Source organism: Varroa jacobsoni, unplaced genomic scaffold, assembly GCF_002532875.2.
Source record: "Varroa jacobsoni isolate VJ856 unplaced genomic scaffold, vjacob_1.0 scaffold_408, whole genome shotgun sequence".
Taxonomy (NCBI): domain Eukaryota; kingdom Metazoa; phylum Arthropoda; class Arachnida; order Mesostigmata; family Varroidae; genus Varroa; species Varroa jacobsoni.
The window spans coordinates 54182-76922 of record NW_019213310.1 but is presented as its reverse complement, the minus strand read 5'-3'; the positions used below and the strand labels follow the sequence as shown (position 1 = coordinate 76922).

The 22741-nt window shown below is 41.2% G+C and overlaps 1 protein-coding gene and 1 long non-coding RNA gene across 12 annotated transcripts in view; one reads left to right on the top strand and one right to left on the bottom strand.

The window, feature by feature from the left end:
• Positions 1-4056: 4056 nt before the first annotated feature.
• The window catches only part of LOC111260173 (dermonecrotic toxin SPH), a 21717-nt gene continuing 3032 nt past the window's right edge, over positions 4057-22741 (top strand). The window contains exons 1-4 of one of the 3 annotated variants that reach the window (XM_022832736.2): positions 4057-6590; positions 7732-7810; positions 10674-10772; positions 12128-12649. In XM_022832736.2, the coding sequence (XP_022688471.1) occupies positions 5887-6590; positions 7732-7810; positions 10674-10772; positions 12128-12169 (924 nt within the window). In that variant the 5' untranslated portion in view covers positions 4057-5886 and the 3' untranslated portion in view covers positions 12170-12649. Of the gene's footprint in view, positions 6591-7731; positions 7811-10673; positions 10870-12127; positions 12650-22741 lie in introns of those variants that run through there. The other 2 variants (XM_022832738.2, XM_022832735.2) reach the window with 2 other exon arrangements.
• LOC111260174 (uncharacterized) overlaps positions 17066-22741 on the bottom strand; it is a 13275-nt gene continuing 7599 nt past the window's right edge. For 4 of the 9 annotated variants that reach the window (XR_015310930.1, XR_002680141.1, XR_002680142.1 and 1 more), the window contains exons 2-6: positions 20634-20733; positions 19077-19279; positions 18799-18968; positions 18300-18413; positions 17066-17590 (exon numbers count right to left, since the gene is read on the bottom strand). This is a non-coding gene — a long non-coding RNA (uncharacterized LOC111260174). Of the gene's footprint in view, positions 17591-18299; positions 18414-18798; positions 18969-19076; positions 19280-20256; positions 20524-20633; positions 20734-21645; positions 22578-22741 lie in introns of those variants that run through there. The other 5 variants (XR_002680143.1, XR_015310933.1, XR_015310931.1 and 2 more) reach the window with 4 other exon arrangements.

Genomic DNA, 22741 nt, shown 5'->3' with positions numbered 1-22741 from the left:
CTGTCGATTCCCGACTTGTTCGTTGGCCATCTTTCTTCAAAAGTCTCTTCACATGATCGATATCAAACTCAGACGGTCATCTGAGGCGGAAGCATTCTTTAGGTCCTGGATATTGTTTTGAAACTTGACAAAGCACTTTTGACCAGTCTCTTCAATGGTAGCATCATTCCCGTGCAAGGCAAATGTCTCAGGCGGTTTCGGAGGCATTTTTGCTCGATGGAATGCAGAGTGCAAAAGATGCTAAAGACGTACTTTTTTCTACCTGGAACATCCATGCTTGGGTTTTTCTAATTTAAAACTGCATTCATAACCCAGTTACTGCCGTTACAGCAGGCTGATAAAGCAAAAAGAACACTCGCAAACGGTACATCAAAAACAAACGACCGGTGAGAAAAGTAGAAAATTGAAGGTTTGAATAAGTGCGGGAACTTGCTCTTCAACTTATTAGGATAATACAATTGTTTGTCACTTTTCCATCTACTTTGTTAATCTAACGTTAGTAAAAATTTTTACGAAATGCTTCCTTTTTGAAAGTGACAGTAGTGATTCTACATTGGTTCTTCGTGAAAACTAATAGCTCGACTTACTCCAGATGCATTAGTCTAAACAAGAACCGTTAAATGTTGCAGAACAATACTATAATAATTTAAATACTAGGTTGGAGCCCTTTCGAAGTTCAAAGGTTCTCCAAAAGGCTCTCAAGCTGAGAAGCTTTAGAAGTCAGCCTCATAGAGAAAGGTAGGGCATCATATACGATATATGTTTCATAGCACATTTATCATATAGGGAATAGAATAAACGACTTGGGACACAATGTTTTAAGCATTGTTATAAAGTTCGTTTTGAATTCATACGTTGTCTACACATACTTGCCCAGTACAGTTGAAAATTTGTCGTGCTTTTGCCCCTCGGGCAGGATAACTTCAAACGAAAGCGAATCTTAGCATTTTTATTACAATATCATAATTCAATCGTCGATAGGACGCATATAGCTAGAAGAAATTTGACGGCAGTGTTAAATTTCCCTGTAAATAATTGTCGTTCCTGTCAACAATGAGATAAGATGCTTTTAGGAAACTTATCCACTGTTAAACTTTGTCAAGTATCTGTTATCTTGAAACTTCGTTGCCACTCTGTTGGTTTCCATCAATGAATGAAAATTGTCAATATTTAAAGTATTTGATAGATGGTGTCATGATATAGAAGCGTTTCGCAAACAAAGAAAAACCTTTTCTGCGACGATCTACAAATGTAACGTGGATTGCGCTTGAAATAATGGGTTTTTTGTTGTCTTACCGATGACCTGCCGACATGCCGGATCGCGTGCAGAAAGTAATAGACGTAGGCGTTGCTAATGATCTACAGCATTGATAATGCCATTAAAATGTTGAAGAAGAAGGAGCCAACGAGTGGTTTCGTTCATAACAAATGAACAAAAACAAAGTTTATTGAAGTAACTAAGTACGCAACCCTGAGAGTAGATACAATCGAGTATATATGCTGCCTACCTTGAGAAAAACGAAGTACATTTATAGGTTAAATGCTCATAATCGCTAACGATGTGTGACTTCAGCTGTCTGTGAAGGCTGTTTTAAGCATCCTAGCTTGCGGATCTTATCTAGTAGCGTAATCAAATCGCCAGCGCTCTTTCGAATCCCACATTAGTCTCTTAGTGGATAACTGTTTTTTTTTTTCTCTTGTATCCGTGGGCATTATGGTAAGCTAGCCATTCGATAGATCGTGTAAAATATTCGACAAAAACGTCAACCAGCCCAGCAACGAGATTGCCAAGAACAATAACAACAGTAACCATGTAAAGTGTTTCTCTGCTACGGAATGTAACTGAAAGTAGTGTTAAATGAGAAAAACATGTGCTGTACCATTTCTACTTTTTACTAAATTTAAGTATACGATTTTATTAGACTTATGTTCAAGAGCGTAGAGAAGTCCCTAAAGGAATAGACAACAACGGTATCAGACCTGAAGCTCAAAACATGTATACGTGCCTTACGCTACTGCATAAAGTCTTGGTCATCGCACCGGTGTTCCTAAAATCCTATGTTCCCATTGGACTAACTAGTGTACTGCTTTATTTGCATACGAATACATGCACCTGTGCATACGGCGTTCATAATCGTACCCCTGAGAAACGTGTCGGTCGTAGGCTTCGTAATACCGACTGTTTTTGTTGCTTCACGATGGCGGCTCACGGGCGGCAACTGTGAACACAGTGGCAGCAACTTTGTTTTCGGTCTCCTACAGTCCTTACTTGTGGAAACTATTATGCGCAAGTTACCGTGCTGACCTCGCACTCCTATTTAGATAAACTACTATATCCGGCCGAAATATAGTAGATACATTTTTATAGCCTGCAATACCCCACTTTCAGTTAAAGGGCTCAATAGTAAAGGATTTGTAACCGGTATTGGCATTAGGGTTCGAGCGTGTGCATAATCAGGCTTTGTAAAAAGTACAACTAATCAGTAGGCCTCGTAAAGCAATTATCATTCTCACGCTGAAACTTCAATTCATTAACCCAACGGACGTATGGAGCCAGCTCATTGCTATCGCGCAGAAGCTGGACTGATTTAACGGCCGTCTTTTCATTTATTTCGAATGACTGCTAAAGGCCTTTTATGCTATCTTTAGAAGCAAGTGTATTGACATGAAAACAGTCAGACAATTGTTATGCTGTCTACGGGCGTTCTACACACGAGTCGCGTTAGAGGCCTCATGAGGACATGTAAGATGTCTTCTAAGACATTAAGAAAAAAAATGCTGCCAATGCCAATCAGGAAGCACATATCAGGGCACATAGCAGGGCTCGCATTTTGCAACTACTACTGTTACCTTAATATTCGATTTTACGTGCACTTAATAACATTTTGGTGTGTAGTAGACGTTAATGTCGAAACTCCAGCCACGCGACGCTACCGCCCCCTATAACAACATGGCCAGCTATGCAAATTAGCGCGCTGGTCTCGTAACCCTATTTGTTAAATGCACATCGTTGGCTTTATTTTTCAATCCCACAATACGTATAGACCCAGTGGTCTTTTTTGCCTGCTTTGCCTTAGGTAAAGTTGTACTGCGTACTGACCGTTCGCCGCATTCTGTGACCGTTTTGCATTTCCAGCTCATAATTGGTGGCAACGACAATGGCGTTTGATCGATACGTCTGAGCATAGCTTCTCCACAAGCAAGATCGATCGTGTCTGATACACCCTTTAGTGACGCCCGAGTCACATTTCATGTGACAAGAATATATATATATCGTTACATTATACATATATATAGCAATATAAGCGTGTCAACGAATGCGGCAGCTTATTGCTTTCCAATAGCCGGCCGTCATCGTGAAGTACCTGTAATCTGTCTGATGTTACCTCTTACTGTTCACCTTTTAGCGAAGCTCGACTCGTTGTTACTATCGCGGCCCGTTAGCATCACCCGAAGTAGACAACTGCTTCTGTTATTGTTAATTCTGCGCTACAATGAACGCGACAAAGTGTAACATATTCGCTGCTCCGCATTCTATCGCCGTAGCGTGCGGGCGCCAAATCAGACAATTTGTACACACTGTTTTACCAGGCTCGACTGGTTATCTATGGTCGCTGTCGCGGTCGCGTCCTTCTGTCTGCTAGGATCGCTGCTAGATGGCGTTTTTATCGTCTGCTTTTTCGCTCTAGCCTGCTTACGCATTCCTCTACGCTGCCGTTGCATTTGGTGACCGACTAAGCATTAAACGCTGTTATTAGTCGGCAGACAGCAAGGCAAGAAGCATTTGACCCGACGCCCGGGTCGACCAACACTCTGGGTCCGCCGCCAAATAGAATTCTCGCAACAGCAGCGGCGATTAGAAAAACTAAACTCCACACAGCGCTGACATACCACTGACATCAATGCCAGTATCACTCTCGTCTCTGACTATAATATTTAAAATAGCGACAGCGGCGGCGAGTGAAGGCACCCCCTTCCACAACGATACCAACGGCGGCGTATTGCGGCCGTCCCTGTCGCTGTTACAACTTTCAGAACGGCCATTGTTGGCTGGTTACCATTGGCGGCAGACTATGTTGAATCCCGCTGTGCGACTATCGCACTGGTGTCATTTTGCGGATTCATTAGCGGCGAAATGCGTCATAGAACCCTCTACGGCAGCAAACCATATAGCTCTGTAGCAGTGCTCTTCTACTCTATTTATAATCGTTTCCCCGTCAGTTTTCAATGGCCGGTCAACCGTTGTTATATATACTCTTGATTTAAACCAGTCTACTACATCGAAAACGAAGATACCAGACTTCTTTGTGGCAAATGTAAGGTGGCGCTAGCGACGGTCGCGACTCTACCGCTCAAAGTCTGTCCGAGATAGATTAGAACGAAATGAAAGGGAGAAACTCCTGCCGAAGTCAAGCTATTCCAATAGCCACGGGACAGTACGACAATAGCGCACATATAATCTTCGACAGATAAAATCATTTGATCTCGAGATTAGTATTGCTGCAAAAATGCTAGCAAATAAGCTTCGAGTGATTCTGGGAGACCGCCCCGGCCGATATCGCGATTGTCATCATTGCGCACCAACGTAAACATGATTGCGTCGATATGCGTGTTCGAAAGTACATTCTTTGCCCTCTGTTTCACTGCTTCTGTTGGTGCTTCTATTACCGCGTATTATCGAGGGCACCCTTCGAATCCCACAACGCGCATTTCGACCCATCTCCAGCGACTCTCAATAGTGAAAACATAAATAAGGAGCTATTACTAGTGGGTAGCGTTATATAATATTCGTTGCCTTTGTGGAAGCTCCGTGAACCGGGTTCATTCCGTCGAGTTCGCTGAAGTTAGCGGTGTAATCTCGGCATTACGCGTCGACGTCCACTGTTGAATAGAGCTCGGCTGTGGGCGATTCAGCTATAGTTGACTCTCTGCTGCTCCTCTGCATCGCTTCGTCCGTTAGACTGTCCTAGTCCTTGTGTCCCTCAACCGTTCACTATCGATGTCCGGCTAGGCCAATCTAGCGCTGATAAATTTTGCCCCGTTCGCTTAGTTTTCATTGCCCTCAGTCGAACGGGGTGAACAATTGACGTCCCTGCGGAACTGCGACGGCTGTGGATCGCCATCAATGAACAGCCGACTCAACAACCGAGTTACGAGCTGATTGCTTGCGGTCCAGGCCTTCTTAGCTGAAATTGCCCAAAACAGAAGGAAATGTGGTACGGCGCTCGTCGGATTTTCACCTGTGGTCTAACGATTTTTCCGTTTTTTGACAGTGAGAAGAGCGTCATTAAAAGAAAGAGTGGCCTGAGGTGAAAAAGTTAACGAGAGCGAGAAGGAAAGAGCTGAACGCGACCAGGGAGTCCGTGTTCCATCGTAGCTGGCCATTGCTACTGCTGTGCGCGCCATTGTCGCGTAGCTACCGGCAAGAGCGATCGAAAGGTTCGATTCATTTAGCAGCGAGTCCTCAAAGAAGGCATTAGGCCAGCGACAGCCAAGGATAGGCAGGACCGTGGCAGTGGAAGTCTCGATATTTGACGTAGGTGATCATTGAACTGGATCCTTGCTAAACGTTTAAAGCCAAGCTACTACTGGTGCTACTGTGACGCTGACTAGTATTAGTAATGACATCGGCGCGCACTCGGATGCAGCAAGTATTTGTTAATCTCTGCAAATCAGTCATACACAACTTGAACGGCCGCGGCCAGTGTTAAGCGAGCTCGAGCAGCAGCACAAAAAACGCAGAACGCCGATTAGCTGTTGACTTAACAACGGCTACAACGATACGTTTTGTTGGCAAGCGACCGTGCTACCGTAAATGATGAGATACATGGACAATGGTGGACGGTCGTCTTCAGATTCACAATTTAGTGTTCATATTATCTGCTGATGCGTGCTTGTGAGGCGATTTGGCTTATTGTTATCAAGAACAGCAACAGATATATGCTGGTTACCGAAGGTATTACCATCATGAAGTTTGCAGCAGTTCTATTCGTCCTGTTGGCGAGCAGTTGCGTAAAAGCTCTTCTGGTAACTGCAGAATTGAAAAATAATCAGCGACCATTTTACGTAATAGGTCACATGGCTAACTCAGTATCCACAATGGATTTGTTTCTCAAGGACGGAGCAAATGCAGTGGAGCTAGATGTCACGTTCGAATCGAACGGAGCGGCTTGGTGGGTGTTTCATGGTGTCCCGTGTGACTACTTTCGGGTATGCCACGAGTCGACACAACTCGTTGATTACCTCAGGGCAGCGTCATCCCGAAACCTTTCTTTAATCTTCCTTGATTTAAAGTGCTCCAGGCTCAGCGATAAAGCAAAGCGTTTCGGCGGTATTGATCTTGCTAGGAAAATAACGGGACATTTTTGGGAAAAGGGCGCCGAAGAGGTAAACGTTGTGCTTTCTATTCCACACACATCAGATCAGGCCTTGTTAGAAGCTTTCATTGAGGAGATGCGTGCGATCAACGAGTCTCGAATGGCCAAAGTTTCGTTTGATGTATCAGAGAATCCGGACCTTAATGCGGTCTTCAGAATGTACCGCCAACTCAACGTGACATCTGCTTGGCAAGGAGACGGAGTTACTAACTGGTAAGGTATTGTTTAACCGGGTACTGAACCAATTAAGATGACCATCTTGATTTCTACTTGTTTACAAGTATATTTAAAAGTGTATAGTAAAGAAGGCCAGTCGAAGCGGGTTTACTGAACAGTCGACGGCTAGTCCATATCGTGGCACCATCATTGACAGGGATGAGATCGATATGGCCCTTAATTTCATACAACCATAACGACGTTCTAACGGCAGCCAACAAGGCTCCAAGTAAAGATACCTATTGTATTCTAGCCCGCCGTTAATATTTTGCTTAGCTTGAAATTTTACCCTGCATACATAGAGGAAAGACTGAGCTATGCTGATTATGATGTATTCGGATTTTGTCCGAGGTTATTCTCCGAGCATGAGTCTGTAAACCGATTATGAATGGCCACTGGAGTGTTGGAGTTCAATGGAATAGAAGAGGATCACTGAGAAAATGAGTTTTTGTACGTATGTAACGTGCACGAATCAAGCGCACTAACGCACCTTCACAATGTTTTGCATGAACATATCGTTTTAACACAAGGTCATCCTGTTTCATGTTTATGTAATGCACCCACATAGGACTTCCACTGTCACTGGTTTAAACGACTCTGAGTAAATAGACTGATCCCAATAGTAAATCCGATCTGTATAATATGATTTCAATGAACCTCGAAAACGTGTTTTTCAATAGATAACACTAAAAGCTTTACTTCGTTATGCCTAACCATTTAAACAAAGCTTCGATTCGTACCGCTTGATCAGTCATATTGATACGGGCTGAAACAACCCTGTCGTCTAAACGTGACCATACCGGAAATGCCACCAATAACATATCTGCTCTCCTCGGCATTCTTGATCGAGCGTTGAATCTAAACGGGTCTAATAGACGATACTTTAACGATGATCAACAAACTCCGTTTACGGATCATCCCACTTGATCTGGTGCTACCAGTAGCGAGGGGCATAACTATGCTTTGCTTAAAATAGTAACGTTCAAACGTTAACTGTCGATCTTCGCTCACCGATAAAATCATCAGCTATCAAACTCGAACCGGCCGAACATTATAAATTCAGACATAATAATTCTAATATTGTCGCTTAGGTACATGTTATTCAAGGAACTATTACAGATGTTCGTTCTCTTTTTAGGTTCGAGCCATTTCGAAGCTTTGCCCGCGTACGACAGGCTATCGATATACGTGATCGAGGCGATAACGTAATTAAAAAGGTAGATTGTCCTGATTTATGTATCTCGAAGTTTGTGTATGTATTTGCTCATTGTTTTTGAGTAAGGCCTTCGGCTACTAGCGATAGACTCTCTTGATAACACGATAAGAATAAACGTATTTGGTTTCAATACGATATTCTGTTAGACTCTAAATCAGATATAATCTAATTCTATCTATTATTATATAATAGATAATCCTTATATACTATAACAATATATAGCTCGAAGTATTCTTATAACAATAATCGAAAATTGGCGGTACAATACCCGTGCGATTAGGTGAATACATTTAGTACGTCACAGTTCTGACAGACTCTTGGCTATATAGAAGTATCGATAAAAATAAGCTCGCGGTTTAAACAAGTACTCGCCGATGACTTGCTTCTAGAAACAACGTTTTCTTTGTACATCAATGATACCGCAAACTTATTTTCGAAAGATAAACAGAGAGGATTCGCTATTACGTACAGTAAATTAGAACGGTGTCAGCCTAGCATATTCATGAGCTGTAGTAATTGATCCCGACACTGTTTGTTAGCGCCACTCGGATTTTTTCTGTGCTTGCCAAAAGCTGGCGGGGATTTTTTATTGAGAGCTCCTGGAGGTTGGTGGTTCTTGAAGACCAACTAACTGCCTACCGTTGGCAGCCGTTTACACGATGCGATTCAGGACTTTGACTGACGTCTGGGCAGTATCTTCTGGTGATATTGTCACAGCCGTGTAACCGGATTCGTTTTTTGAAACAGTCTTAACGGTCTAACTGTTGTAGATGTAGCATATGAGGATAGCAATAGGCCCTGTTGAGTTTTTCTAGTAGTAGCGTTGTGAACCGGGTGCATCCGTTATGTGCCTTTGATTTTTTCAGTGATTCCCAAGGAATTATTATTATCATCGTTTTCATATATCGGAAATAGGTACATCTCTGAGCACGGTGATAGTTGCTCGGACGATTGTTTTGGCGACATAGATGAAAATTTTCACTTGTCCGGCGAAAATCGAAAAGTCGCTAATACATTATTAATTTCGATATTCTACTTATCTGAATTAATTTTCATATAGCTGTGCTTAGCAACTATAACTAACAGTTATCGTAAAAATAATTGTACTGGGTCAATAAAATAGATGATTCGTTTTTCGTGCACGATGTATCGTTACTTGATAGCTCAATATCAGTGCAGGTCACAGGGTGGGTTTCGAAAATGACCAAGGCAATGTCTATAGCTCGAAGCGAACACCGTGACAGACTATTTCGAAATTGTATCACATATGTAATTTGACATTAGAAGATTGATTTTTTAAGTCTGAGGCTAAGTTGTTCAACGTACTGTCCGAAGAATACTAGTATAAAAATAGAGCATTAAGTTGGCCACGCCAAGAACCATTAGATCAATAATAATAATAATTTTTGCTAGCAGTATTTCATTCTGCAAGTAGCGCAAACAACTGTGCTAGTTAATCTGGTAGGTGGAAGAAGCGGTGCATTTAGTCGTAAGTCTACAGATTAAATGTCGAAGAAACAGTTATTCAAACAAAACGGGCGTTCACGTTTATTTAGAGACTTAAAGCGTACTTGAGCCATTACTACAAGCGATCACAGCGATTGTTTAGGCGTCATTTCGACCTACCTACCTACCTACCTACCTACCGAGAAGACAACGCCTGATGTCGGTCGGCTGCGATCGTAGTATTACAAAAAAAAAAATAGAAGAATCACGGTGGAGATGAAGAATGTTTTGCGGCAAATGCATTTTCAAGTATCTTATTAGACGGCTATATAACAGAATTTTCCAGCTGATTTCTAATCGGACCATAGATTCCTCATAGAAAGTATGTTAATTCCAAACAGAAATGAAAGGAAAGCTTTAAATACTGACCTGTCTCAAGTGACCCCTTCCTAACTGGAAACGCAATATCAAAGAATAATTTTCTCCCTAAGACGAACTTTAGAAGAAGCCAGAATTTCGCCTTGCGAAGAGTTGTTGTGACAAATGCTGAGAACTTAGCAGACATCTGGTAATACGAAACAGCTAACCTTGTAAGAGGGCCAATTAGCGCAGAAACTAACTCTAGATCACAGACGATCAATAGCAGGTCAATCAACATTGACGCTCGCGTCAATGTTGATTGACCTGCTATTGAAATGTTGTAATAGATAATGGGAAGCTTAATTTCTTCTAAAGGTAGCCAAACGCGACACATACGTGTATCTACACGTAAAAAATTATCATACGAATACGTTGTACAAATCCACTGTTGAAAAATTTAGAATGTTTTTGGACCCGAAATGCACGCAGGCACTGTTCCCATCATGAAGAAACAAAGGCAGCAGATCGAAATAGTAATTCATTTCCGCACTGAGAAGCCGCGTTTGGCTACAGTCTATTGATTCTGAATTGAACAATCGCGGACAAGAAGCCTTTCTGAGTGGCCTACTTTATATAATAGAGCCCTTACGTAAAAGAGTTTGGTCAAATAATAAAACTTGTTGCGAGATGATGATCATATTATTGTCATATGTTTCCAGAAACAAGCTGCCACTTGGTATCTGCACGACCAGATACTTTTTTTTTCTAGTTACTTACGAACGGGCGTATAACCTATTAAACTTTATTTCGAAAACCATTAGCGGATGCTTAATTTTTTTTATTTCGAAATAGAACTTAGCTGCGTATTAGTGGCACTTCATCGAGAAGCAGTATTGCGAAACTCATAATTTCTGATTGGAACTGTTTCAAACTATCCAGCTTTTGAGTGTTTCCTGAGCAAATCCTCTTTAGGTGTTCAGTGCGCTAAATAAATTTCAGGTTCGGATATGCGATTTCTAAGCATATTTTACCTAACCAAGGCATTTTTTATGATTTAGGTTTATCGGTGGACCGTGGATTGGAAAGCCCGTATGCGTCAGTTGATCTACATGGGTATTGATGGTGTTATAACAAACAAACCCCACCGAACCGTTCAGGTAATCCAAGAGACGAAGGGGGCTCGGGTCGCCAGACCGAAAGATTCAATAAACGAACTTTTCCTTAAAGAATAAACAAGAACTACCATAAAATCGCTATTTGTTCAAGTATTCTTGCGGTAGAGGTAGCTGGGGTACTTTTCTTCCTGGTCTCTAGCCGAATCGGCTGAATCCAAATGGATCTTTTAAAAGATCACAACACAAAACCACCAGTCGAACAATGCATAGTGTCCTGTTGTGACGTTCTGTTTTCGTTGTTCTCTTATTGTACATATACTTCGAACGTCAGCTGTAGCGTGAATTTGGAGAGGTTTCAAGATGACCGAAAATTATACACATATTATATATAGTAATTAAAGCCATGAGTAAGTTATGGCTTAGTAACAAATGAATTGCGATGCAGTTATTTATAGGCTTACATATATAGTTAGTGTATGTATTGACTACATTTTGAATAGAACTAAATAAAATGAAGTCTGGAGTTCTAGTACGAAAAGTAAACATTTATTTAAACAGTAAATTGTATAGTTGAATTCTGTATTGTTTACGTGTCGGCCGGAATTATACGGAACATCGATGATAGTAGAAACAGCGAAACGTAAGATGTAGCTCAAAATGTCCTTTCACAGTTTAGAAGAGCATCGTTTAGGTTAGAAAAGGACAAACTCATTTCAACTTTGTTTATTTTAGTACATGATTTTTGAGCAAAGTTACGAAACCATTATTCTCGTTGGAGTATAGTAGATATATAAGCACCCGCTGATTTTTTTTCTCTTATGCAACACTACAAGGGGACTCTGTGACTGTAAATAACAAGAAAAATGTATATAAAGCTCAATCGACAGGATCGATGTACGGTTAGTTTCGAAAATAATAGACACCAATTTGCTAATGGCATTAATAATTAAAATGGAGTTTATTAAAGTCAGGAATAAACTGGGATGTAATTAAGGGCCGTTTACTTATACATCAATTACATCGATGAAGTTTTCGACATGTACCAATCGACCCATTTAATAATGCCCCAGAAATTATTGCCACTTATTATTATTATTATATTACGTCTTGCGTGGACATGAAGTTTGGTCAACATCGCACGCACTAAGGTATACAGAGTTTTCGAGATAAATTACAACGAATTAGATAAGCGCCACGCGGCGCCGCATGGCAAAGGACGGCCGGCTTCAGGCGACCGAGAAGTGGCTTGCCCTTGATGTCAAATATAATGGCTGAATGCGTTCTCATTATGACAAACAGCCCACAAAAATATTTCAATATATCCCGAACATCTGTATCATACAATCGTTTACACCGAAACATCATATTTTCCTATAGATAATAGTGTTTGATTTTAGGTGATGTCGTCGAGGCACTTTTGTGTGGTCCACCTCGAATAAACGCTTTTGTACATTTGTCTTGTTCGGACATTCTGGAAGCCCAACGCGATCTGGAAGCTACAGTGACTACTATGAAATTAGCCATGAGTCATCGGAACACATCCTTTCGTTACAGCCAACTAGTCCAAGGGCAAACATAACGTTTCGTCACCTCGTTTCAAGTTCAACTATTTTCCGGAAATGCATCGATATATAAAGCTGATAGTTCATCAATTAGAGATTCCTCGAGCCAACTGAAAAAAAAAACCATCCGATTTCCTATTTATTCTCATCTAGGCCAGACGGTTAGGAGAGGCAGTCCAATATGCTGGGTGGGGTTCTAACGAATAATTTTCTCAGCGTTCAGTACTTAAGAGGTACGAAATATATAAGGAATGTCGTTTTACAATTTTGAAGCAACTTCTCAATTATCAAAATAGATTCTATGTTGCATATATTTGTATGAATCTGAAATGGTAAAAAGAACTGTACATAGAAACAGATTTATCGTATTCATCTCAACATTCGACTGGTGGACATCAATGGATATCAGATCACTGCTGGTCGCCGAATTCGTCTCTATTTTTCTCCTAAAATCTTATTCTCTACATTCGTCCCCAGTTCTATTTATAGATACGCTACTGCCGTCCTAGTTGGACCTTACGAATCCCTAAAGATTTGCCACTATCACAGTGTTCTTGAGAGCAAAACAATACTGGAAACTCGAACGTTAACTGTGTTACCCAGTTCGAGCAGAGTTCACTTCTGACTTATTAAACACCGGTTATTCAACCACCCAGTTCTAAGTGACAACCATGCACATTATATTAGTCCCTGTCGGTAACCTATCCAATAGAGTCTTCTGAAATTTCTGAGAAGATTGTATGCTCCAGCGATTCGACTGTCTCCCAGCGACGGAACAGTTACGTCACAAATTTGTGCATTTGAAGTTAACGTATTATAGCCCGTCCGTGTTGTTTATAGAACAGTGATCCAGAGAGTCCCTAGAGAAAACACTTAGTGAGCAAGTGCTGGACTTCCCATAGCTCTGACCGTAATCACTCTCTAGATGACGGTCCTTTTTTGTTTGTTGTCTTCCAAACGAAGCGGCCGGTAGCGCTCGCTTCGGCGTATAAATTTAGCTTCCATCGGTGTTCAATTTGTCTTCTTGCTATGAGAGCTGTTCGGCTTCTGCTCGTGAACAAGTGCGTGAGGAAGAGATGGCAAAGTTACTTGGACAATATACAAGGACATTGCCAAGTATTATTAACTGCGTATTTGAGGCAATGATAGTAGTGAGAACAAACTACATCTAACGGATGCATGTAATAGCAGGGAATCAGAGGACCCAAAAAATAAGAATTATTAACACTTGTGGCGACTGTATTGTTTGTTAACAAGCGCCTAGCGTTTCTACCTAATCCATATTATTCATTGGGCAGGATATTCTGAAAACAACAGCACGAACGCTACCATCTTTATTGACTTTCTAAATCAATTCTTTCAAGAAAGGCGGTACGGCTGTTTACGGAGACCTCATAATTCTCCCGGTCCAGAGTAGTACTATTGCTTTTTGTATATTTTTTCTTGCTAAACTCATTCAATTAGGCCGAACACAGATTTTTCTGCTTTGAAAGTCAGCTAACGCAACACTGATATCGTTCACTTTATTACCCTTTACAACAACGACGACGCAAGTGAGACTCCCATGAGACCAAGCCATTTCTCAAATATGAAGCATTTTTGGATCCGTACTGCCTTCATGATTGCCAGCGATGCACACCTTCGGTTAGGTTCTATCAACGTAAACAGCGTAATTTCATTGCACGCCAATGTTAGTAGTGTACGAATTGTCTAAATTTTCTCTGTTTTTTGCTGCATAAACTCTTCCTAAATGTCAAGAAAATATTAATACTTATGAGCGACAATAGTTGCAACTTGGACTTATTATTACTATTAGATGGAGATAATGGAAACTTCAATAATACATAAGGTTTTGTCTACCATTCCAAGTAGAAGACAGCCATATGACTCTCTTTAGTTAGCATACAACGCTTTCATTTCTATCCTAATTCTTAGTCATATGATCCGACCCAGTAAGATCAGACCTTGTTTTTTTATCGCGTTAGCGGGATGCAATGCTCACTCAATACTACCTAGGAATAAGTATTGCTTTAATCTTCAAGTCAGCGTATGTTATAAGAAACTGCCTTTTCAAAAGACTGCCATGCAAAATAAATACACGACAGTGTCTACCTAAACCATTTAATTACAGTATACCGAGATCTGTCACAAGTTACCGACTGGGATATTGCTATCTTGGTTAACGCCTCCTCCCTCGTCCTGACAGCGACTCTACCGTCCTTCTTTGAAGGACGGTAGAGTCGTTGAAAATGGCCTTATATAGCCTGATCGCCGTGGCTAGCTCATTTCAACTTTTTTCTCACTTACCAAACTGACGAATATATATTGCTTATTGCTATTATTATGAGATCATCCCTATCACAAAAGGAGTGGCGCTTATCACTCATTAATTTTTTAATAGAACATTTTGAACGTGAACAGCTTAACTATTGATTAGGTTTGGAACAAAATAAGTATGGGACGAAATGACCTGAACCTAGGTTGACAATCGGTTCAGATGTATCCTTAGTAATCGTAGAATTTCTTGGATACTGCTTGTTTGTTTCATGATCGCTGTTGGAAATGTGTGATTTTTGAACGTTTTACATCGCCAGTCTTAGTCTTCTCCAAACATTACCTACGTTTCTGTAAGCATATGATCGGATGAGCTAAGATACCAAAACTTGCAACATCTTTAAATAGGCGAATTGACAAAGCGCCATTGTCGCTACTGCCTGTACATTATACTTTATAGCATATAACAATAACAAAAAGAACTACCCCGTAGCTGTTCTCGTATCATTGGTCTTTCGATTTTACCTTCAGTACCCCGTTCCTTACCGAAGTCATACATGCGTACTCAAGCTCCCTAACTCATACAGGCGCGCACAATTCTCAAAGCGCGATTGTCTAAAGGATAAACGCGGATTTTCACAATGCAATTACTGTCATGAAACCTGCTCGCTCCAGATACCATTGTTCTACCTACTGCCACGAACGGTGGCTCCTACCTGGAACTGCTGTTGTTTTTCAAGACGCTAAAATTCAGCTGGGGCATTTACCTCTAGCCACAAAGACAGTTTTGTGTGGCAGCCCAGACATATCCGACTCCTTGGGATGCCCAACGCGCTTTTCTCCTCTCATCCAATTCATGTTTTAGGGACAAATTGGGTTTGGAGAATCTCAGCTGCCGCGGGCCGTAGGCTGCCGCAACAGTATAACGGCAAGGACGCAGTTTTCAGGCTGATGACTAGTAGCGAACGAACCAACTTCTACGTTTACTACTACAGTAGTCTATCGAGAATAACAGCCAACTAAAATGGTTTTTGAATTTTCCGCTCGTAGTACCGTCTGCTTTTCGCCGACGTTCGTGATCTGCTCCGTTCGTGCTTTCCGCGCAGAAGTGAACCTCGTAGAAAAAGAAATTGAAGAAAGGCGGGCGAAAAGAGAAAGGGCCTTGGGAAGGTTACTTATGTGGAGGTTGTGTTTAAGTACGAATCGACAGAGCGAGGTAACATCGCTTGCCGTACCTTATTGTCGTAGCGCACGTCTCATCTGACTCATGGTACATAATATATAAAGAGCCTGTACAGAGGTTGTATGTATAGCGTGAACCTACAAAGACGTTGCTATCGACGAAAACGCATACAAGTCCACCAGGAAAGAAAAAGAATTCAAATTGACTTTGCTGCCTATATACGCGGTCTTACCACCGGGGGTCCCGATTACCTTTTCTCATTTCTTTTTCTATAACCACCTCTGCAAGCACGCAAGCAGATTACAGGTCCGGTTTACATAGTATGTTTTCTCCATGCAGCAGCTGCGTAACGACGTACCCGCAAAGGTTCTTCGTCAATACAGCCAAATGGTTAGTTCGAAGCTTTCCGAGAAAATCGATATTAAGCTAAACCTAATGGGTACATTTCGTTCTCCTAGAATTACCAGCTACCGTATATTATAGATATACTACTATGAGTTTTTAGTAGTAAAGATAATTGCTTTAGTTCATTGCAATTAGAAAATCACAAGTAGTATAAATTAAGTTTGCTTGCATACTGGGTCATCTTCGCCGAACTACCTTTGCGGTAACTGACAACATCAAAATAACTAAAGTACATGGTTGCAGAAGTGACTGCAACACTTAGTGAAGATTCAGGTTTCTTCTCGAACATGAAGTTGCACATTTATAATATCAATAAATGTAGTTTACAGTATAACGCTATGATACGCAGCAGCTGGCCGCATATCTCCGAAATATCGAGTGTCATTGAATCTATGATTTTAATCTTATATTGATACTGGGTCCATATCTTTCTTACCATCGACTAACCTGAGCCCAAATTACGCTGCTACAATTTTTCCCAACAAGGTAAAAGCAGGCAACCTGGCAAGACCTTACCTGGGTCTCATTTTCTAATTTGCTTAGGTTTAGCACATGTTTGTGCCCTCGAGTTAACGTAACGTAGGTTTATCTGCGAAAAAAAAAGCTCACTACGGAAACTGATTCCAGCTCGCTCATAACTTAGCCAATGATCAGAAATTAGTGGATTTCTTGAACTTTCAAAAATACTAACCAATTTAACGGTAATGACACAAAACATTTATTGACACCAATAAAAATCCACTTTCATCATTAAATTTGTCTTTTGATTCTATTGGAAATTCGCGTGATCATCGACTCTTGGCAGCTATCTTCTGTTCTACCACGTTATTACATCGACTGAGCGATGAAACGACAAACTGGGGCAAGCTGCTTTAACTAATCTATAATTGTTTTAATAAGAGCCACTCTGCTACACTGGCATTAATAACCGATGGTTTTTATATGCGACACACCGTTATATACATACAGCACGAACTAATGTAACTAACGAAAACCCCTGCCGATAGAACGGGGGAGAAAGGGTATTTGGCCAACAATGGCAGTCACTTTTATTTTGGACACGATCATTCCACTGTGCTCTGCAGGTTATTTCAACAAGTCACTATCAACAGGTGTTGCCTTTTACTCGAATGGACGTGGCGTTTTTGATACAACCTTATCAGTCTCCAGGATAGGTATATATACTAAATTGGCATATACGAAACTTCGGCTTACTTTTTGTTCTCTTTTTTTACCTCTCCACTCTTGATTTAGTCGTATACACTGTTCGGAAAGTGTTTTCTTCTTGGCAAGCCGGCTGCTGTTCTTAACGGGATTTTTTGTCGAATTTGCGCTTCAAAGTTGGCGGTAAACAAGTGGACACCCACTCTGTTTCTTTTACCGAGACCATAAGCTTCCGGAGCAGCCTAGGATACCTCTGCCGTGTACGTCGACAACTGTAACTCAAAAAAAACATATTACTAATAAGTTCAAAAATAGATTGTTAGGCCTGGAATGTATACCCCACACCCCGGCCCGCAATTCAACGTAGATCGAAACCTCGAATAGCAGACAACTCGCTAATTGGCCGAGAGGACAGGCTGTACATACTAGACCACATCTAGATATATATCTAAGTGCCTGATAATAATCTCAGGTTGCAGAAGGTGCAAAAAATAGCTTGAACGCACAAGCGGTATCTTAAGGTTAAGCGTGAAAAGAAATGGGGCGCTCCGAAAAATATGTCTGTGCCCAGAGTCGAATTGGATCTCAGTCCCAATGTAACGACTTGCCTGTGGTGGATCTTACGCTAGGAAGTTTTTCAGAACGGGACGGTCGACAAGGGTTTGTATATGGCCTCCGCGAAAACGATAGTAACCGTTGTCGATTTCTTTAGATTCGTACAGAAAATTTTGATTTTCGTCAACGTAGACTTCTATGTAAAACAGATTAATACCATTAAGCAAAATTATAAATTTCCTATAAAGTTTCTTAAAAAACCCACCGCGGCTCCTACAACTTGCACTCTGGTAGTAGTCTTCAGTATCATACATCACATCACCTCCACACAGTCGGGCAGACATCAAATATTTCCTTGAAACTACGTGTTCTAAGCTTAGCTGGGATACTGCTGTTTGGTTGTTTATACAATTATACAATGATTACCTGTATGGTAATTAGCTTAAACGTTTCACGATAGCGCAGCTGCAAGACGCATTACCGTGTGTACGACATGCCCATGGCTGTTATTCAATGGTGCCGCGACGCTTCATTTTTCAACTGAAATCAATTCAGCTATTAGAACAGCATATAATTCGGCTTGATCGAATTTTTTTGATTGGTTTGACTAAGCACGACCCCCTTTAGATAGATTCCATGTAAAAAGATTGGTTAGGAAAATAAATCCTGAAAAAATTTCATTAAAAGGTAACCCATCTCAACCCAGAACTCAACGCACCTAAGAAATAAAAAAAAAAAAAAAACTCACAAAAACAGGCAATTAGAACCGGAGGCAAAAAGTCAGGCACACAGACAGCATGAAAGCTAATATTAACAAGAGGTAAACGAGTTCCTTGAACAAAAAGTCATGCACCTAGTACTTATGGGACGATAAAAGTAGATGATCATGGGTTGGAGCAATAAATGCTACGGACACGACATGAACCTTCGTTAAAGGCAGAATGAAGGGTCATTTTTTTGGTCGGTGTGCTCGTCCGTGTTCGTGACTCAGCTTCGTTAAACTTAGCGTTCTTCTCAGTCGATGCTAGTCTAGATAAACGAACGTCTGCGAACAGTCGGTGCAAAGACATTCCGATACCGATAAAGCTAAATCGTCTGAAAGAGAAACAAATTTTCCATACAACAGTAAGGGTTTCAGAGAGCAAAGACGCTTGAAAAGCTCAGGATCTTACAGCACAATTTAAAAAAATAAAGGGAAACTACCAGGATGGAAGAATATTCCTTCACTACATCCAGCAGCCTGCAGAAGATATTGGTTCGATTCCGATGTCAATGTGCGCAAGAAAAATAAGCGGCTCCAGCCGTAAAGCGATGCCCCCGGGGGCGCCCTCTCTGTCAACGGTACTCCGTTCAATTCGTCCGCTCATTCAAATTCACGTTCAATGACACTTAGCCAAAGGTGGCGCCTGTAGAGATAGAAAATCTTTGAATTTGGCTGGTTCTATTTCGGTAACCACCAGCTTTTCTTATTAAAGAACTTTAAATCCTGGCTTGATGAGAGAAGCACTCACACTTTCCTATTATGCGTACATAATGAAGATAACCAAAGAGTTCTGATCTACTGCATCTCGGAGCTGTAGATACATGCCATACTGTACACTTTAGTAGCCAGTTCCTAAATTAAATAACGTGCATAGAAATGACGTGCGGACGATGTCATTAAGTATGCTAATTTTTTTTTATTAGAAGAGGAATGCATACGTACGATAAAATAGATAATGAATACCCTTTTTTACACAACATCATCCTAGCAACGCTCATAAATTCGTCTCGCTTGTTTGCAACCGCTCATAAGAACGCAGTTACGATTACAATATAAGCTACCTGCAGGTAAAAAGTTTTTTGCAAATACGTTTTTAATAGGACCAAAGGTGAACTTATATTCGCCTTACACAGAAAATGCAATCTCGTCTACTTGCTCTTTCAACTTCGAATGAGCCTGGTACTCAAAGGCGAAACTAGACGAACAAAATGCCCACTCAGTCAGTTAAATTTTAAGTCAACCTTGCATATTTTTTACGGCTTATAACGATGAGGTAATCGATGTTTAAAACGAACGTTCTGAGAAAGGCTATTTAGCTTCGAAAATCTAACTTCATCTAAAATGCAACAAAGAAACTTTGAGCTTCTTTACATTCGTCTGTGTTCTTCATTCTCCTCACCAGCTGATAACTTCTATCCCGTCCGAAAACCCATATGCAACACTCAGCTGTCAGCACTACGGAACTCGGATTGCCTCCAGCTTAGTTAAGGTGACAGGAGGGAAGCACTCCACGTCGGTATTCAACGAGCTGGAAGGGTACACCTTTACAGCATACCTATTGTAGCAGTTATCTGATCAATATCTGTTTCTATTGAAAGAAAAAAAGGGATCTGTACGCACAATGAACAGCGGTCTGTCTAGCCTCAGGCATCAGTTTGACCCGAACATAGCTGGTGACACTTAAGAAGCGAGGGTAACACGAGTGAGGTAGAATGAAATAGCAGACGAATTGTCCTCGAAAGCGATATGGTTACGTGGCTGGTACAGCAAGGCACGTGTCCTTCTCTTTGTCTCCCCCTCTTTCCTCCCCCCCGCGGGCGACGGGGAAATTGTTGTAGGCTCAGCCTCAAAAGTCACTTCGCTGCCTTAACTTGAACAGAGCTTCAACTAGAGGAAATTTGATTTCAGTGCTTATTCTCACAACCTACTTTGCCGATCCGACACATGCAAATGATAATCGAGCAGGAAGAGCAGAATTCGACGAATCTGATACTCACTATTCAGATTTGGATATAAACTGAGAACAGGTTGCCGATGACGGACATATCCAGTAGCGTGCTGTGCATCACATACGCTAAACGTGATCTCATATAGTACCTAAAAAAATAAGAGAATACTGGTTATTGATTATGGCGTAAATGTTCTGCTATTAGGACAAGACGTATTTCGCCTTAAAGACTAAATTATTAATAGATGTTTGCAATTACGTTTTAATCATTTTTTCAACCGCACGAATACATCTTATAGAAATGCTTTTGAACAATACGTGTCTTTATAACGCAGGGCATCTAAAGATTGGATCTCAGATGTTCAACCGTGAATCATTGTATTCTCTCTACATTACCGACGAACCTGGATTTCGTAACGCTATACTGTAGTCGACGTTTCTAAGCCACATTGACTTGTCGTAATGTAAGCCCATTTTCACTATTCCGTTCGGGCGCGTCTGACAAATGCCATGCATTAGTGCCCCTTTTAGGCTGTTGGCCTCTAGCTGGAATGGTCAATATCCGCTTATCCGGCTAGCTTTTTCTCGTATGAGAGACACCAGCCCCATGGGCAAATTGATTCGCAGCATAGAGTAACCATACTTCCCTGCACTCGTCTAAGCAGGTGTCATTGTTTTTAAGTTCAGGTGACCTTCATATAATTACATAACATACGTCTTGTTTTTCTTACATTCACCTACAATTTGGTACAAATTGTTTTGAGCTAGAGTTTATGATGACGTGGAACAGTTCTGTTACATCTCCCAAAAAAATTCTTTACTTGTTGGATGTACTTGCTTCTAGATCGTGTGTTTTACAACATGACTTCTCAATTACATTGTTGTAACACTTAGGATCTTTTTAAGACCCACATATCTCGATCGAACCTCTTTAAGTAAACCCGTAAGGGCATCATCGTTAGCTATTACAGTTCACAGTCGAAGCCTGTGACGTTACAAATAAACACAAAAAAATAATAACGTGGGTTGAAATCGAGTTTGAACAGCAGCATTACACGTACATTTGGTATACCTTCAACAGGTCTTAGGTCACAGGCACCTTCGCAGATTTTCAAGTAAGAGATTCCGCTTGCTGACTCGCGATCGACTGTAAACAATGGTCCCAAAATTTGCAAAACCCAAAAAACAAAAAAATACAAAATTGTAGAATGCCAGGCGGAACCCAGATGCGAAAAAAGGGCTCGCCTATATAGCATTACGTGCATTTTGCCTAAATTGCTGTCACACTTCCATTTCTCCGGAAAACAGCTTCTGCTAATCTGTTGTTTACTGTTTTAGAGACCGCGGCTCGTCTATAGCATTAATTGCAATATCGTTTTTTCGACGAATTAGATACTGATAAATCCGTAAGCAGTAAAGTGGTTTCTCACTCTCCGCTTTTGGCAAATCGCGTATAAAGGCCGCGTCCGCACGCAGCGAAATCACTCGCTTCCAGCAGTCGACTTTGACATGAACTAAGAACTTTGACTGACCCGACTTGGGTTAAAGTAGCTGCTTTGAGGAGGAGGCTCCGACAAAGAAACATCGGTCCTAAAGTGGCTTGTTTCGGATTTAGCTGTTAGCTTCAGACGCTGCCGTGTCACCCCGCCAAGAAGAAGAGCGGGCTTGTGGTGGCTCAGTGCCGCTAGTAAGAACCATAACAACAACAACAACAGCGTCGGCGCCGTCATATACTGTGATTCCTGATGTCGAGTCCGGGAAGCTGGTTTTCATGGGGTGGTTGAGGAGGAGGCTCCAACAGCCTGTCACGATTTTGTCAGGGTCCTACAGTGACTTCAGGCTGCGATCCCAGGATTGGACCAGTATATCCTCGTAAGCTTCGTTAGTGTCAGTGATCTTGCGGTGACAAGAAAATTTCGCCGGTGTGGTGGATTCGTCTGCTAGTACATGAATAAAAGTGACACGAATATCGCATTAATCGCGTACAAAATTGGTTTTTCCTTGTTTCGATATATCGATCTACATGATCGATGATCGATCTTTCATGATCCAAGATCCTTTAATCTGTATCGATCTTTCTGATCTATATATCGATCTTTCATGATCCATTCTGATCTATATATCGATCTTATATCATCGATCATGATGATCGATCTT